This window comes from Salvelinus namaycush, chromosome 3 (genome assembly GCF_016432855.1).
Source record: "Salvelinus namaycush isolate Seneca chromosome 3, SaNama_1.0, whole genome shotgun sequence".
Taxonomy (NCBI): domain Eukaryota; kingdom Metazoa; phylum Chordata; class Actinopteri; order Salmoniformes; family Salmonidae; genus Salvelinus; species Salvelinus namaycush.
Window position 1 is genome coordinate 70,225,780 of NC_052309.1, and position 16,716 is coordinate 70,242,495.

General features: G+C 38.8%; 2 protein-coding genes across 2 annotated transcripts; one reads left to right on the forward strand and one right to left on the reverse strand.

Annotated features, from left to right (window-relative positions):
* Positions 1 to 3,257: 3,257 nt before the first annotated feature.
* LOC120036518 (ubiquitin domain-containing protein UBFD1-like) lies at positions 3,258 to 6,546 on the reverse strand. Its single transcript, XM_038982967.1, has 7 exons — positions 6,446 to 6,546; positions 5,359 to 5,646; positions 5,041 to 5,249; positions 4,846 to 4,911; positions 4,006 to 4,111; positions 3,830 to 3,912; positions 3,258 to 3,676 (listed from the first exon to the last, which is right to left on the reverse strand). The coding sequence occupies exons 1-7, from the start codon at positions 6,459 to 6,461 to the stop codon at positions 3,566 to 3,568; spliced, it is 879 nt and encodes a 292-aa protein (XP_038838895.1). The 5' UTR covers positions 6,462 to 6,546; the 3' UTR covers positions 3,258 to 3,565.
* Positions 6,547 to 6,560: 14 nt separating this feature from the next.
* LOC120036515 (UNC93-like protein MFSD11) lies at positions 6,561 to 15,857 on the forward strand. The gene is made up of 13 exons (XM_038982960.1): positions 6,561 to 7,096; positions 8,053 to 8,108; positions 8,269 to 8,376; positions 8,529 to 8,608; positions 10,098 to 10,194; positions 10,306 to 10,364; positions 10,556 to 10,703; positions 10,895 to 10,944; positions 11,109 to 11,174; positions 11,258 to 11,383; positions 11,486 to 11,660; positions 11,794 to 11,929; positions 14,866 to 15,857. Exons 1-13 carry the CDS (start codon positions 7,007 to 7,009, stop codon positions 15,019 to 15,021), a joined length of 1,347 nt encoding a protein of 448 aa, XP_038838888.1. The 5' UTR covers positions 6,561 to 7,006; the 3' UTR covers positions 15,022 to 15,857.
* The last annotated feature ends 859 nt before the right edge of the window (positions 15,858 to 16,716 follow it).

A 16,716-nucleotide genomic window follows, 5' to 3' on the forward strand; every position in this document is an offset into this window, starting at 1 on the left:
AAAATTGTTGTAGCTTTTTCCTCATAACACATTAACAAAAACCTGGTACAGAGTCTCTCACTTAGGCAACATATGAGGTTTGTACGTGGCATATTGGATGGTACTCTTTGGCCTGTAAAAAGAAAGATGTCCAACACTCATATCTACCTTTTGTTTGAGCTCTGGAACTTTATATAGATCAGGGAGACTGTTGATAATGGATTATGGTACACACTAGTTAGGCAAACATTGGTTGTTGAATAAGTGCTGCTAACACTGCTGCCTGTAGTGGTTTGGGGACATTTTTTAACTACACAGAACAAAAATATAAGCGCAACATGTAAAGTGTTGGTCCCATGTTTCATGGGTTGAAATAAAAGATCTCCGAAATTTTCCATACACACAAAAAACATATTTCTCTCAAATTTTGTGCACATATTTCTTTACATCCCTGTAAGTAAGCATTTCTCTGGTGACAAGATAATCAATCCACCTGACAGGTGTGGCATATCAAGAAGCTGTTACACAAGTGCACCTTGTGCTTATGACATTAAAAACCCACTTTAAAATGTGCAGTTTTGTCACACAACACAATGCCACAAGTCTCAAGTTTTGAGGGAGGGTGCAATTGGCATGCTGACTGCAGAAATGTCCACCAGAGCTGTTGCCAGATAATCGCTTATTAATTTCTCTACCATAAAATGCCTCCAACATTGTTTTAGAGAATTTTGCAGTACATCCAACCGGCCTCACAACCGCAGACGACGTGTATGGTGTCGTGTTGGCGAGCGGTTTGCGGATGTCAACGTTGTGAACAGAGTGCCACATGGTGGCGGTGGGGTTATGGTATTGGCAGGCATAAGCTACAGACAGCAAACAAAATTGATTCTATCGATGGCAATTTGAATGCACAGAGATAGTGACGAGATCCCGAGGCTCATAGTCATGCCTTTAAGATATCGAACAGATGCATATCTGTATTACCCAGTCATGTGAAATCTATGAATTTATTTCAATATATGCCCTGTAACTCAGTAAAATATTTGAAATTGTTGCATGTTGCGTTTATATATTTCTTCTGTATAATTGATTCACTAGTGTATAGCTAATATAACACAAAATCATTGACCATGTTTCAGAGATTCTACATGACAACGTTTGGTATTTTGAAAGAGCCATTAAACCAGCCTGTACGATGTCACAAATATACTGACAAGAGAGGGCTGTTTGCGCAATCAGATTTAACCATTATTATGAAAATGTGTAAGACTACTGGACTGCATTTGTTGACCAGTTAGGTGAATTTTTTTATATTAATAAGGTCTGAGGAGATACAACCAAGTATGAATAATAACCCAATGAGAGGCCAGCAAAATGTCACTAAAATTACTAGAGTATTCCAAATGGTGATGATCTTTACTGGAAACTTGGAGCCACCTGGGTTAAAGGTCTTTCTCTAGCCATGTCGATGTCAATAAAAAGTACTTATTATTCATAGACTGGAAACGGAAGTATTATTATAACAACTGTAACCAATGTAATATTATCATTATAACATTCATAATTGTAAGTATGTCAAGTACAATGTTTAAATTGACGGTTCTCTGACAACTCCAAGAGATAGTTGCAATATATGTTTTTTAATGCCAGACAACACTGATATGCTCTTATAAGCTGGTTGCTTAATTGACATTTAGTTCAGTATCTGCTCAGTTGATGACCTTATTACTAGCAAAGGTATAACCAGTTAATATCACTACAACGTCAGTCCAAAACAACTTATTTCAGTTATTTGCTTTTAAAGTGTCTGTATATTTTTTGCAGATTTGAAAATATATATTTTTAGGCTTTGGAAATTTGAATGGACATTGGCAAATGCAAAGCAAACTTGGACTTCATATGCTTTTTAGTATTTGTATATTTATTAAATACTTTAAATTAAATAAAGTATTTGAATGTTGCAGTTACTGGTTCTTATCTGTATATAAATACATTAAGGCCTTTGCATTTCTGAAAAATTATACCCACGGCAGTTGATATTGCTATCAACAAGAAATGTAAAAGTGTGACATTGTGGCCCTCTCCTGTAGGAACAGCATAGTGCATCTAAACCAGGGATGAGCCCTCGGATCAAATGTATTTTTTATTTTTAACTCAGTGGGTGTCTCAAGTTGCTGTTGCAAGCTAGAATAGTAGAATACACAAGGTGCAATTTCAACATTTGGTTGAGCATTAGTTTTTCTCTTGCTATGTCAGTCACTGATAGTCACTCACATAGCCCATTTCAGCTAAAAAAATTTAGATTGGTAAATTAGTCTAGCGGCCAGCTACATTATCTAAACTTAGTAATCATGTTCGATTTACCGTCCGGGAGGCCCCCATTGATTTTGTTAGTCAGTCTTACTCAGATATAATTTAAAAAACATTTATCTCTGTCCAACCTATGGCAAAATGTGTAGAATTACAGGAAATTAGCTGTAAAACAGCAAGTTTTCCTCTTTGCCCCATTGCAATTTTTTTTAGAATTATATTAAAATGTGTTATATAATTGCAAGATCTTGTCTCTGAAACATGACAAACTGTGTAGAATTGCAGCAAACTTGCTTTAAAACAGCAACATTTTCTCTATACCCCATGGCAAAATGTGTAGAACCGTACTAAATAAACTAAAGCAAAATGACATAATATCCGCTGTCAAGAGGGAGGCTGCTAATGTGGTGATGGGGGAGGGGAATCACGAGCAACTGCAGCCCCTCATGATTGAGTTCAGATTTTTTGTGGCCCCCATCAGTTGCCCATCCCTGATCTAAACCATGTGATTATACTAATTCCCTTTGCATGTGACAGAGATCTCATGATAGCATGACACTGGATTGCAGTAATGCTCAATGTCTGGCCTGATGCTTAACAGAAACATATTCTGAATCATCTGTGAGACTATTCCACACCATACCACAGCACCCACTCTTCTTTTTAAATAATCAACAGAAATCCCCCCTCAACTATAAATGATGATTGTAAATAGCAAAACGTACATGAGTAAGTTTCTTACTACTTTAAGTTATATAGTGATCTATTTCTGCTGAGGGAATCTTCTTCAATTCCATTAGATGTTTCAATAATTTCTGTTAACATGAACATTTATCATGACTACAAGTAAACCAATATCTTGAGACCATTAGAAACTGTATTCAACTTTGGCAAGTTTGCTTGTGTTGATCCATAGAATAAATAAACATAGGCTACCACATACTAGTCCAGATTTTTTCTTTTTTCCCCTTAAATACATTCTATTACTTTAAGAATAACTGAGAAATGCATCAGCAATCTCTGTACATTTAGTTTTATTGTTTTCCCTTGGGTTTGCTCAAAAAAATGGATGATGAACTGGGCTGAGGAATATGATGATGCCTCATAGTGCACTTGAAACCCCAAATAATATGAATTGTCCATTGGCATCCTTCAGTTTGCTTCTCTAATATGCTTCAATGTTAAGTTCCTTAGGATTCCTTGTTGTCTCCAGATCCCCATTTTCATATGTTCCTGTTCTAGATCACAGTTTTTCACTGTCAATAATAGAGGCACATTAGAAATACTGCCACTTTCCAAGGACTGTGTCTTTGATTGCATCAACAAACTGAATTGGCACCCAGTAGACCCAATACTGAGAGGCTTCTGTTGGACCCAACTGAAATGCCTAGGAAAGTGAATGAGAGAATATTAATTGCACCATAAATAAGATAGCTACTTTTGACAAAATACAAAGTAATGTATGTGTTTATGGAAAAAAACATACATTACATCAACTGTCAATCTGGCTTGTGCAGTTTGTAGTAAGGAAACGTGTTACCATCATGTGATAATCCTCATGGCCTTCAATGGGTTCAGTCACCACATGTTTGATGGAGCCCATTGGGATTTTCTCTGTCCTCTCTGTAGGAGAATATACACAGATAATTGGTGAGTGCCATAACACTTTTTCAACTTTTTAACACAAAATCCAACTAAACCAGGGGGTCATCTCACCCTTAGTTCCAATCCACAGTTGATCTTGTTCCAGTTTGAAGGTGAGACGAACTTTTCCACCAGATTTGTTGTACATTCCAGCTAAAGGCACTGTTGGTAAGCGTTCCTGTGTAACAAATGAGAGATCACTTGCTGGTCATTAGTGGAAGAACAAGGAAGTAATTCACAACGACCCATCTCCAAGCTCCTGACTGTGATACAGTGTTCCAGTGGAAATTTCTAAGAAAAATACATAAACAGGGCAATATACACTGAGTATACAAAACATTAGGAATACCTGCTTTTTCCATGACATAGACTGACCAGGTGAATCCATGTGAAAGCTATGATCCCTTAATGATGTAATTTGTTAAATCCACTTCATTCAGTGTAGATAAAAGGGAGGAGACAGATTAAAGAAGGATTCTTATGCCTTGAGACAATTGAGAAATGGATTGTGTATGTGTGCCATTCAGAGGGTGAATAGGCAAGACAAAAGATTTAAGTGCCTTTGAGGGGGTATGGTAGTAGGTGCCAGGCGCACCGGTTTGTGTAAAGTACTGCAACGCTGCTGGGTTTTTCACTCAGTTTCCCAGGTGTATCAAGAATATTCCACTACCCAAAGGACATCTAGCCAACTTGACACAACTGTGGGAATCATTGGAGTCAACATGGGCCAGAATCCCTGTGCACACCTTGTAGAGTCCATTCCCCAAAGAATTGAGGCTGTTCTGGGGACAAGGGACAGGGGGCTGCAACAATATTAAGAAGGTGTTCCTAATGCTTGGTATACTCAGTGTAAAACAACCATTACAAGCATACTTTCCCAACCATCATTAGTTTTTTTTTGAAAATACTCACCTTTGTTCCTTTAACAGATGGCATTATGTCCTCTGGTTTGCCTTTGTCCAACACCTTTCTGTGTTGCTGAAATTCAATACATTATTATTTTAAGTTCACAGTTGAATAAAAAATATCATAACCTGTGACCATACCTTGGGCAAAGAAGTTGTTTATTTACAAATATGGAAATCAAAAGACGTTGAAAAGTCCTACTTTTTGCCGACACAAAGGTTCCTTTTTGTTTTCTTCAGCTTTAACTTCCTGCTGAATAACCTCTTTTGGAGTATTTACAGCTAGTACATCATTTATTGTAGATCCAACCACCATTATTTTTGCACCATTTGTAACTTTAATTTCACGTAGCGTCTTATCTTCTGGTAGCAGTCCCTTGTACATCACTTTCTGCATAGCAGGTGGAAGACCTATTAACATAGAGAGAGAGAAAAAGAGAGAGTGGTTGAGAGACATTAATCAACACTGACTGTTATACATATCCAAGTAGTTAGTACGCAAGCCTAAACAACTACTTACCAGTGAGTGAATGGATTCGCTCTTTCAGTTTGGCTCCAGTGCCATCTAAAGGAATTTTGAGATCATACTTATTCTTGTTCCAAATAATCTTTAGCTCCACCATCTCCTTTCCTTCATCACTGTCATCTCCATTGCTGACAGTAGGGTCCTGAGTTGAAGAGCTTTCCCCGGCATTATCTGTCCGAGACACAGTTTCCGATACTTCAGCATTCCCTTCGCCAACATTTTCACACAGTGGTTGTGGCTCTTTCAAAGTGGCTTCAGTTTCCATTACGACTTCTTCATTTCCTATGAAAGGATTATGAAAGGCATAGTTTAGCTGAGAATTCTCAACTCCACAAGAATTATCAGCCAGGCACAGTTATGTCAACGCCATAGAGTTGGTCAAAACTCAATGTTTGGGAATAGTTTGTCACATTAGGTCTTCTCAGCCAAGTAATAACTAGCAAGTATGACTTCATGCAGCTCGTTTGTTATGACAAAGCAGCAGCAAGCAACTGGCTGGTTGACCTATTTGGTATTCTGTGGGTCGTTTAGCTACGTTAGCTAAATCTGACATCTCACGTGGCTCTTAGCGAGCTACTGTAGCTTATTTGCAAATAGCGCTAACTTGCTAGCTACCTAGTCATGCTAGCTAAGTTAGCTGACACATCCAAGCTACATTTGCAGTCAGATAGAGTTGGCTAGCTAGTTAACATAACTTGTTAGCTTATAAATGCCTAATATAGCTAAGGTTGATAGCTACAAAATAACATGGCGATAGCTACAACTATTACACTTGTCCTAGGTTTCTAGAATCAAATTACAACTTATGTAACAGTAGCTCTAGTTATTTTGGCTATGTAACAAAATCGAAAGAGCTAACGTTATCTAGCTAAATATGGTTGGCTAGCAGCTAGCCAGTGACCAGGATAACCGGGCGAACCTTGGATTATGAAGAAAATATGATTTCAAATCCAATTGACATGTTCAATTTGCACCAACACCAGAAATACGATTAAATTCCAAAATTAATGAATTGAAAATTGATAAATTGCACCGCATAGATATGTGGCAAGCATAGCATTATATTTCTTTCAATACCTACCATCCTGGGTCGCCATGATGATTGTGTACAATATGAAGTGAGACTGCTGGGAAACGAACGCGCTGACGTGTATTGGTCCTACGGGGCTTCCATTGCCTGTAAAGCGTTTGATAAATCTCAACTGTTTGCTTGGTTTCTAATGAAAGGCATTTGTCCCCCCCACAACAACGATATAAAGCCTGGTCGTATTATATGCGATCACGAGGAACTTCGCTTGCTAGCTATTAGATACATAGCCTACTAACTACAACAATCTACCAAATGTGCTAATGGTAGGGTTATGCTGAATTGGCTCGTGCTGATAACTTATTGACAGAGAGAGCGTGCGGAAGAAAAGTTACCATATGGACTTTTGAAGAAGAGTAGCCGAAAAGTGCTTGTCCAACAAAGGCGTGGGTGTCTCTAGCTAGATTCTATGTTTTTTTGTATTTGCTTAGCCATCTCAGAAATGTCTGGTCGACGCAAGAAGTGTAACTGTTGGAATAATCTTATCTCATTGCATTGAGTGCTGTGTAGCGACCTGGGACATCTACCAAGAGGTGGTACAAGAATAATATAATCATGGCAGACCTCAGGATTTACAACGTTATCATTCTGGGACTAGGATTTCTGTTCATTTTCACTGCTTTCACCACCTGTGGAAACATTGAAGTAAGTCAAAGAACACACTTTCACTTGTGTGACCTAAGCTGAAGTCGTTGCCTATTCCAACTATATTGACTGGTAATTTGTTTTGTTTGCTAGAGTCAATATCACTGGAGAAAATTCACACCTACCCAATGATATTTCAGATACCAGCAACTTCCTAACTAGCTAATTTATCTGAAATTGACAGCTGTTTGACCTCTCCCCTTCAAATTACATGTCATGTAGGCTACATACTCGAATTAATCAGAAATATAATATCTGTTGTCATTTGACATGTTTGTAATATATTGACTGATCAGTTGTTTTGTTTGCTAAATAGTCAATTTCACTTGAGACAATGGACCGTTACCCATTGATAACTGCTATCTACATTTGGTAGCTGTTTGATATCTTAAAAGTGGTTACATTAGACATGTTATAATTGTTTATCATTCATGGTACATCAATATTTATATATTTCTTAATTCCATTCTGTTACTTTTAGATCTGTGTGAAATGTTAGGTATTACTGCACTGCTGGAGTTAGCAACGCAAGCATTTTGCAAAACCCGCAATAACATCTGCTAAATATGTGAATGCGACCAATAAAATTTGAATTGTTGTCATTTTGCAGTCATGCTTCGCTTTTTTCAAGTCCATTGCCTTTGACTCTCAAGTTTAAGAACTTTTACCCCATGATAAATTGCATCAGTTTATTTTCCTGTGCATCTTCCAGCTCACATGATGTCCTCAGCAGCCTTGTCAGTGGTGCATTGTTGGAGTCCTGGGTCAGGCGCATCTTGTGTTTCCAATTTCTTCATCAGTCAATAAATTGTCATGCCAAAGGAATTCCTGAAATTAATACATGTAAAGGTCAATCTCCACAGGGCACATTGGTAGTGGTGGCAGCAATATTTGAGAACATATTTTCTATGTTCATATGATTCACATTAATATCCCATTTCTCCTCTATTTTAAAGCAAACCATAGTTAAAAGCCTGGACAATGATACCTTCACTGGAAGTGGTTATCACAGGTGAGTTGGATGGTGTTACCATAGGCTAAATATTGGAAAACCCCATTATCCCAGCGAAATGAGTGGGGGAGATAATGTGCATCTTTCAGAGTCATTGACCCTTATACCAGACACTAAACTTTTTCCTCTGTACTGTTTTCTTTCTGTCCTTGTACAACAGCCTTGGAATCATCTATGGAATTTTTTCGTTTTCAAATTTGTTAGCTCCAACTGTTGTTGCAATAATTGGACCACAGTTTACAATGTTTTTCAGTGGAATTCTTTACAGGTGAGTATCAAAGTATTCTAAAGGAATTACCCCCCCCCCATTCATTTTCTATTTGCAGGTCAGTAGTTGATTGATATTTCTGTCTGAAGTAGTTGTCTAGTTATAACAAGGTCACGTGCTGTTGTTTGTTATGGTTCCATTCTTTTCCATAGTGGTTACGTAGCTGTATTCATCACCCCATCAACATGGTCCTTTTACTTCACCTCAGTACTAATCGGCATAGGAGCAGCCAGTAAGTCCGGTTTCATGGGATCTCTCCTTTGTTCCCTCTGCTATCTGGTTAACATTACTACAGAATATACAGAATCCTTCACATCATTACATATTGGCACAAATTACATTGAACTGTCATGATTTACATGACAGTTTGGTATAAAGTCATATACACTATATTACAAAGGACTGTATGTGGACACCCCTTCAAATTAGTAGATCTGTCTATTTCAGCCACACCCGTTGCTGACAGGTGTATAAAGTTGAGCACACAGCCATGCAATCTCCATAGCGAAACATTGGCAATAGAATCATCTTACTGAGAGCTCAGTGACTTTCAACGTGGCACCGTCATAGGATTAAACTTTTCCAACAAGTTAGTTTGTCAAATTTCTGCACTGCTAGAGCTGCCCCGGTCAACTGTAAGTGCTGTTATTGTGAAGTGGAAACATCTAGGAGAAACAACTGCTAAGCCGTGAAGTGGTAGGACACACAAGCTCACAGAACGTGACCGCCGAGTGCTGAAGCACGTAGTGCATAAAAATCATCTGTCCTTGCTTGCAACACTCACTACCGAGTTCCAAACTCTGGTTGCAACATCAGCACAATAACTGTTCGTCGGGAGCTTCATGAAATGGGTTTCCATGGCCGAGCAGCTGCACACAAGCCTAAGATCACCATGTGCAATGCCAAGTGTAGGCTGGAGTGGAGTAAAGCTCGCTGCCATTGGACTCTAGAGCAGTGGAAACGAGTTCTCTGGAGTGATTAATCACGCGTCACCATATGACAGTCTGACGGACTCCATATTAATGCCCATGATTTTGGAATGAAATGTTCGACGAGTAGGTGTCCACATACTTTTGGTCACGTAGTGTATATTTCACCTCTTTGTGCATATGCCTAATCCAATCCAAAATTCTCTACATGCCTCTGGAGTCTGCTATTCTCTTATGCGTGCCATTCATTCCTAACACATTTGTAAACTGAGTTGTACCTATTTTTTTGCTGTCGGAAAATAATGATTTGTAAATTGTAAGTAGATCAAATGCCATAGTAATTACACAGTATTATAAACTGTTATCAATATGGGTACGGCAGATCAAATCAAGAAGGAGCACATGACCTGGATGCATGTTAAAGAGTATTGAGTCTGTCTTGTCAGTTGCTGAGCTTTGGACAAAGGTTACCATGGTTATGATGTCTGAAATGGAGCTTGTTAATGATTTACATAAAAGGCAAATGCCGGGGTTATGTTCATTATCTCTGATCGCAAGCAAAGCAAACATTTTACAAATGGGAGAGCTAAATGAGAATTCTTAGGGCAGATGAACCGAATTGTTTGATAATGTTAGTTTGTGCCAAATAAAATAGACACATTTTCCCTGAATAGTTCCCCGATAATGCATTTTGATCAATTCAAATGTCATCAAATAGCAACCATCTCTATTCATTACATCTGCACTTCCTAATCAGCCTCTCTCACTTACTCTTTGTATCCCTTTCATCAGTGCTTTGGACAGCTCAAGGACACTTCCTTGTGGAGAACTCCGATGCTTCCACCATCAATAGGAACACAGGGATGTTTTGGGCCCTTTTACAGTGCAGGTATATTAATAGTATATTTTAATGGTAGGGTACATAATAATGGCAGTCATTTCCATTATTTGGTGACCTAGAGCAGAAGGTGTAATTGTAACACATTGTTTTCTTTTTCAGCATGTTATTTGGCAATCTTTACATTTATTTTGATTGGAATGGAAGGATAGAAATATCAGGTATGTGCATGAGAAGATCATCCAATGGGAAAATATGGAGAAAATAGAGCTAACATTAATGAAAACTTGCAATTGCATCTTTGTTTTCATTAAGGTTATGACTCATACCCTTCCAATATTGTTGCCCTACTTAGTAATGGTGTGTGTTCTCCGTTGGACACTGTTTCCTTTGTTCTTGATGTCCCTCTCAGATAGGAGCAGAAATACTATCTTTATAGGTCTCCTGGTTACCTCAGTGCTGGGAACACTCAGCTTCCTGGCTCTGAGAAAGACTCCTCCAACAGAAGAGGAGATGCTCAATGAGGAGGAAGGCCAGCCTTTGCTCTCGTCTCGCATGATGTTAGTTTCCTAATGAATTGACAGTACTTTCTCACTGTACCCTTATTCCAATGGGAATCTATGGAACTGTGTTGGTGTCTCTGTTTTAAATGGTGGTTATTCATTCTGCTATGAATTTGAATATCACAGTATTGAAAATAAATATTGTTTGTCTTGCTAATTTGATCATTTTCCATCTTAATATTTGGCAGGTATAAGCAAAGAGCCAACTCTGCAGTACAAGATGCAAAGTCAGAATTCAGTAAGTTAATGTAGCTTCACAGGCACATTTGTTATTATACAATCAATCATTGATCTATTCCTTTGGGTTAAAGGACACCTCCGTTACCTTGTTTATGTTGTTACACTGTTTTACTATCCTGTTAGTCATCCAAAGCAATTCCTTGTGTGTTTCCTTCTCTTCAGAGACAATCCTGCAACTGCTCAAAACCAAAACCATATTGCTCCTGAGCTGTTGCATGGCATACAGTGGTAAGTAGATTGTACTGCACAACCAAAAGTCCAGACATTTCCCTCAGAGGAATAGTGTTTTTAGCAGTGTGTTGTCATCGTAGGTCTGGAGCTATCTTTCTACAGTGGTGTGTATGGGACATGTATCGGGGCAACAACAGAGTTTGGAGCGGCAGCTAAAGGCTTGATTGGGATCTCTGGAATCGTGGTGGGGATTGGAGAGATAGTTGGTAGGTTTGTGTTGCCCAGTGTAACTTTTACCCATCACTCTTATGTTGGTGTTACAATCTAACAAGGAACTAGTTTGACAGTAATCTGATGTGATTTGTCAGGTGGAGGCGTCTTTGGACTAGTATGTAAGAACAACCGCTTCAGACGGACATCTGTGGTCTTCCTGGGGATGGTCGTCCATTTTGTTGCCTTTTACTTGATCTACCTCAACATCCCAGATGATGCCCCTGTGGTTTTAAAAACTAGCACACTGAACAAGCCATATCTGACACCAAGGTATTGTTTTAATATAAAACAAAACAATTAAAGCAGGGCTGTATATTGTTTTTATATTAATCAGAAATCATGTCAGTTGAAAACGACCTGTTGTAACCCCCTCACAGTTGAGCGTCTCCTATCTGTTTCCTAGTATCTCCATCGCATTGCTGTGTAGTTTCCTGCTTGGACTCGGTGACAGCTGTTTCAACACTCAACTGTACAGCATCTTGGGGCGTGTTTATGCTGAGCAAAGCGCGCCTGCTTTTGCCATCTTCAAATTCATCCAGGTAACCCCTGAGAGAGCTTGATACAGCTGATTGTTTACTCAACCATATGTACCAGCAATTGATACTGTGGTGCGCTGGGTGTAGTTCATTGCAGTATAGTTGATTAATAACTTATGGCTGTTTAGGTATGCGTAGGCCGATGTACACTACCGGTCAAAAGTTTTAGAACACCTACTCATTCAAGGATTTTAAAATCTTTTTAAAACTATTTTCTACATTGTAGAATAATAGAGAAGGCATCTCAACTATGAAATAATACATATGGAATCATGTAAACTCCGCAAAAAAAGAAACGTCCCTATCTTTCAAAGATAATTTGTAAAAACGCAAATAACTTCACAGATCTTCATTGTAAAGGGTTTAAAAACTGTTTCCCATGCTTGTTCAATGAACCATAAACAATTAATGAACATGCACCTGTGGAGCGGTTGTTAAGACACTAACAGCTTGCAGACGGTAGGCAATTAAGGTCACAGTTATGAAAACTTAGGACACTAAAGAGGCCTTTCTACTGACTGAAAAACACCAAAAGAAAGATGCCCATGGTCCCTGCTCATCTGCGTGAACGTGCTTTAGGCATGCTGCAAGGAGGCATGAGGACTGCAGATGTGGCCAGGGAAATAAATTGCAATGTCCGTACTGTGAGATGTCTAAGACAGTGCTACAGGGAGACAGGACGGACAGCTGATCATCCTCGCAGTGGCAGACCACGTGTAACAACACCTGCACAGGATCGGTACATCCGAACATCACACCTGCGGGACAGGCACAGGATGACAACAACAACTGCCCGAGTTACACCAGGAACGCATAATCCCTCCATCAGTGCTCAGACTGTCCGCAATAGGCTGAGAGAGGCCGGACTGAGGGCTTGTAGGCCTGTTGTAAGGCAGGTCCTCACCAGACATCACCGGCAACAACGTCGCCTATGGGCACAAACCCACCATCGCTGGACCAGACAAGACTGGCAAAAAGTGCTCTTCACTGACGAGTCGCGGTTTTGTCTCACCAGGGGTGATGGTTGGATTCACGTTTATCGTCGAAGGAATGAGCGTTACACCGAGGCCTGTACTCTGGAGCGAGTTCGAATTGGAGATTCATCGGACTGAGCTTGTTGTCATTGCAGGCAATCTCAACGCTGTGCGTTACAGGGAAGACATCCTCCTCCTTCATGTGGTACCCTTCCTGGAGGCTCACCCTGACATGACCCACCAGCATGACAATACCACCAGCCATACTGAGTTTAGTAACCAAAAAAGTGTTAAACAAATCAACATATATATTTTATATTTGAGATTCTTCAAATAGCCACCCTTTGCATTGATGACAGCTTTGCACACACTTGGCATTCTCTCAACTAGTTTTATGAGGTAGTCACCTGGAATGCATTTCAATGCCTTCTTAAAAGTTAATTTGTGGAATTTCTTTCCTTCTTAATGTGTTTGAGCCAATCAGTTGTGTTGTGATAAGGTAGGGGGTTATACATAAGATAGCCCTATTTGGTAAAAGACCAAGTCCATATTATGGCAAGAACAGCACAAAAGAGAAACGACTGTCCATCATTACTTTAAGACATGAAGGTCAGTCAATACGGAACATTTCAAGAACTTTGAAAGTTGCCTCAACTGCAGTCGCAAAAACCATCAAGCGCTATGATGAAACTGGCTCTCATGAGGACCGCCACAGGAACTTAAGAACCAGAGTTACCTCTGCTGCAGAGGATAAGTTCATTAGAGTTACCAGCCTCAGAAATTGCAGCCCAAATAAATGCTTCAGAGTTCAAGTAACAGACACCTCAACATCAACAGTTCGGAGGAGACTGTGAATCAGGTCTTCATGGTCGAATTGCTGCGAGGAAAGGACACTAAAGGACACCAATAATAAGAAGAGACTTGCTTGGGCCAAGAAACATGAGCAATGGACCAGTGAGAATTTGTCCTTTGGTCTGGTCCAAATTGGAGATTTTTGGTTCCAACAGCCGTGTCTTTGTGAGACGCGGTGTGGGTGAACGGATGATCGCCGCATGTGTATTTCCCATCGTAAAGCATGGAGGTGGAGGTGTTATGGTGTGGGGGTGCTTTGCTGGTTACACTGTCTGTGATTTATTTAGAATTCAAGGCTCACTTAACCATCATGGCTACCACAGCATTCTGCAGCGGTACACCATCCCATCTGGTTTGCGCTTAGTCCAACTATCATTGGTTTTTCAACAGGACAATGACCCAACACACCTCCAGGCTGTGTAAGTGCTATTCTACCAAGAAGGAGAGTGATAAAGTGCTACATCAGATGACCTGGCCTGCACAATCCCCCGACCTCAACCCAATTGAGATGGTTTGGGATGAGTCAACCCGCAGAGTGAAGGAAAAGCAGCCAACAAGTGCTCAGAATATGTGAGAACTCCTTCAAGACTGTTGGAAAAGCATTCTAGGTGAGCTGGTTGAGAGAATGCCAAGAGTGTGCCAAGCTGTCACCAGGGAAAAGGGTGGCTATTTGAAGAATCTCAAATATAAAATATATTTTGATTTGTTTAACACTTTTTTGGTTACTACAAGATTCCATATGTGTTATTTCATAGTTTTGATGTCTTCACTATTATTCTACAATGTAGAAAATAGTAAAAATGAAGAAAAACCCTTGAATGAGTAGGTGTTCTAAAACTTTTGACTGGTAGTATATCCCTTGTGTGGTTATACTGTAAGAATAACTAGAGTGAAGGACGATTGAAGGGCTTCTTGTGGCGGTCTATTTAGCCACACAAACATGCATTATTGTTATTTTATAGCTGTATGTACCAATTCTTTTATTACATTAGTATTCTGTAAGAACTCACAATCTAAGACACAATTCATACATTACTGTGACAGAGTAGTAACACAAAGTCAACTCTTTGTATTACTTTCAACAAGTTTTTGTTTTCTTCTTTCCTTTGCCAGTCCATTTTTGCAGCAGTTGCCTTCTTCTACAGTGGCTACTTGCTGTTGACATGGCAACTGCTCATTATGGTCATCCTGGGTTTCACTGGAACACTCTGCTTCTTCATGGTGGAAAGAATACAGAACTTCTCTGTAGACCTACAACAAGAGTATTAGGACCTGTCATTTCAACACTGGCACAGTCATGTATGTCAGACTTACATTTCTAGGTTTTTTAACAGGAAAGATACTTTGCACCTTCAATGTCTTAGCTTTAACTTATCTTGCACAACACACTAATTATAACATGAGTAAATGTAATTTTTTTAAAACTTTTCCAATAGGATTGTGTATGTGTAATATAAGTCGTAACCACTCACCTGATGTATTAGCTGTCTTTATGCATTGCTCTCAGGGTTGTTATTTAAGAGTCTCATTGTTGCAAATTCTGTGGTAGTGTTATAATACATCATACATTTCATAACGTGATGGAATTGTTTTTAGATGTTTGTTAGAATTTAAGATGCATACTAAACAGAAGAAATGTTAATATTGAGGCTTATATAATGATCTTACAGTTTCAGAAAATATGTTATTAGTGACAAAAACACGCTAGCTACAGTATGTACGGGAAACGATATTGATGTATACCATCAAATTTAATGCTGTGTTGAAATGTGTATAGATAGACAAAATTGTTCAAATGTAGTCTATAACAATTCTCAACATCCACCATGCCAAAGCTTACAAGAGCTATCCAGTGATTTAAAAAAAACAATATTGCCTTGTAATAATACAATTACTGTACAACTTATTTTGTAGTAGTAGAGTAGTTAAAAAATACATCTATATGCATTAACATTTATGGTATCCTTTTACTTCCATTTTTTTTATTTTACATTTTACACTTCAAAATGTTGTCAGTCATGCATACTAAGTGCCTGTTAATGTTTTGGTTGCTTGTATCTGTTTATAAATAAAGCAAATGTCTATTGTAAACTTTTTTTAAAAAAATTGGTTAAAGTAACCTACTTTATGAGTCCTCTGTGGCAACGAGAAGGAACAAACACAATCTGATTTTTAAAAATTGAAACCAACAGGTGCGCTTGCTTGTGCTTCTTCGGTTTGTGTCTCCCAAAGTGTTGGTAAACGTCACTGGGCAAGTGCAACACTTTCATTTTTACTGGGAATTGAAGTTCTAGATTGCACATTCAATAAATATCAGAGGTTATTGTGTGGGACAACAACGTGCAATACACATTATGCTCAGGAGATGGTGCTAAATTACAACTGTAGGCATCAATTTAGATCAGAATGAAGGTAACAGTAACGTTGATCATACAATATAAAGCACTCTAATTAAACTCCTATTACTACTATTCATTTCTAAAGACTGTCAGGTAGCACCTATACTGTTGCGGTTCTCCTTTTCTAATATGCAGGAAACGGATATGTTAACTCAGTCCAAGCAGAGACGTTTGCATCCTCATGATAATGCACTTCTCTTTTTTTCCCACCATGGCAATAGATTGCGTGTGCTGTTTTCTATTGCAAGTTCTTTCTGGTACTGTACGTCATATAAAATGTGTGATACATACATTGGTGGAAAAAGTACCGAATTGTCATACTTGAGTAAGAGTAAAGATTCCTTAATATAAAATGACTCAAGTGAAAGTCACCCAGTAAAATCCTACTTGAGTAAAAGTAGAAAAGTATTTTGGTTTTAAATATACTTCAAAAGTAAATGTAATTTCTATAATATATTTAGCTATCAAAATAAAAGTATAACCATTTCAAATTCCTTGTATTAAGAAAACCAGACGGAACGACTTTCTTGCTTTTTAAATGTATGGTTAGCCAGGGGCACACTCC

Bases quoted from the DNA above. Each gene is read 5' to 3' on its own strand.
- LOC120036518 (XM_038982967.1), bottom strand. The intron at 4,912-5,040 runs GTAGGACTTTTC...ATTGAATTTCAG, and splicing joins AACCTTTGTGTCGGCAAAAA to CAACACAGAAAGGTGTTGGA. The intron at 3,677-3,829 runs GTAACACGTTTC...TCACTTTCCTAG, and splicing joins ATGAGGATTATCACATGATG to GCATTTCAGTTGGGTCCAAC.
- LOC120036515 (XM_038982960.1), top strand. From the start codon at position 7,007: ATGGCAGACCTCAGGATTTACAACGTTATCATTCTGGGACTAGGATTT. The intron at 8,377-8,528 runs GTGAGTATCAAA...TCTTTTCCATAG, and splicing joins TTCAGTGGAATTCTTTACAG to TGGTTACGTAGCTGTATTCA. The intron at 11,384-11,485 runs GTAGGTTTGTGT...GTGATTTGTCAG, and splicing joins GGGGATTGGAGAGATAGTTG to GTGGAGGCGTCTTTGGACTA.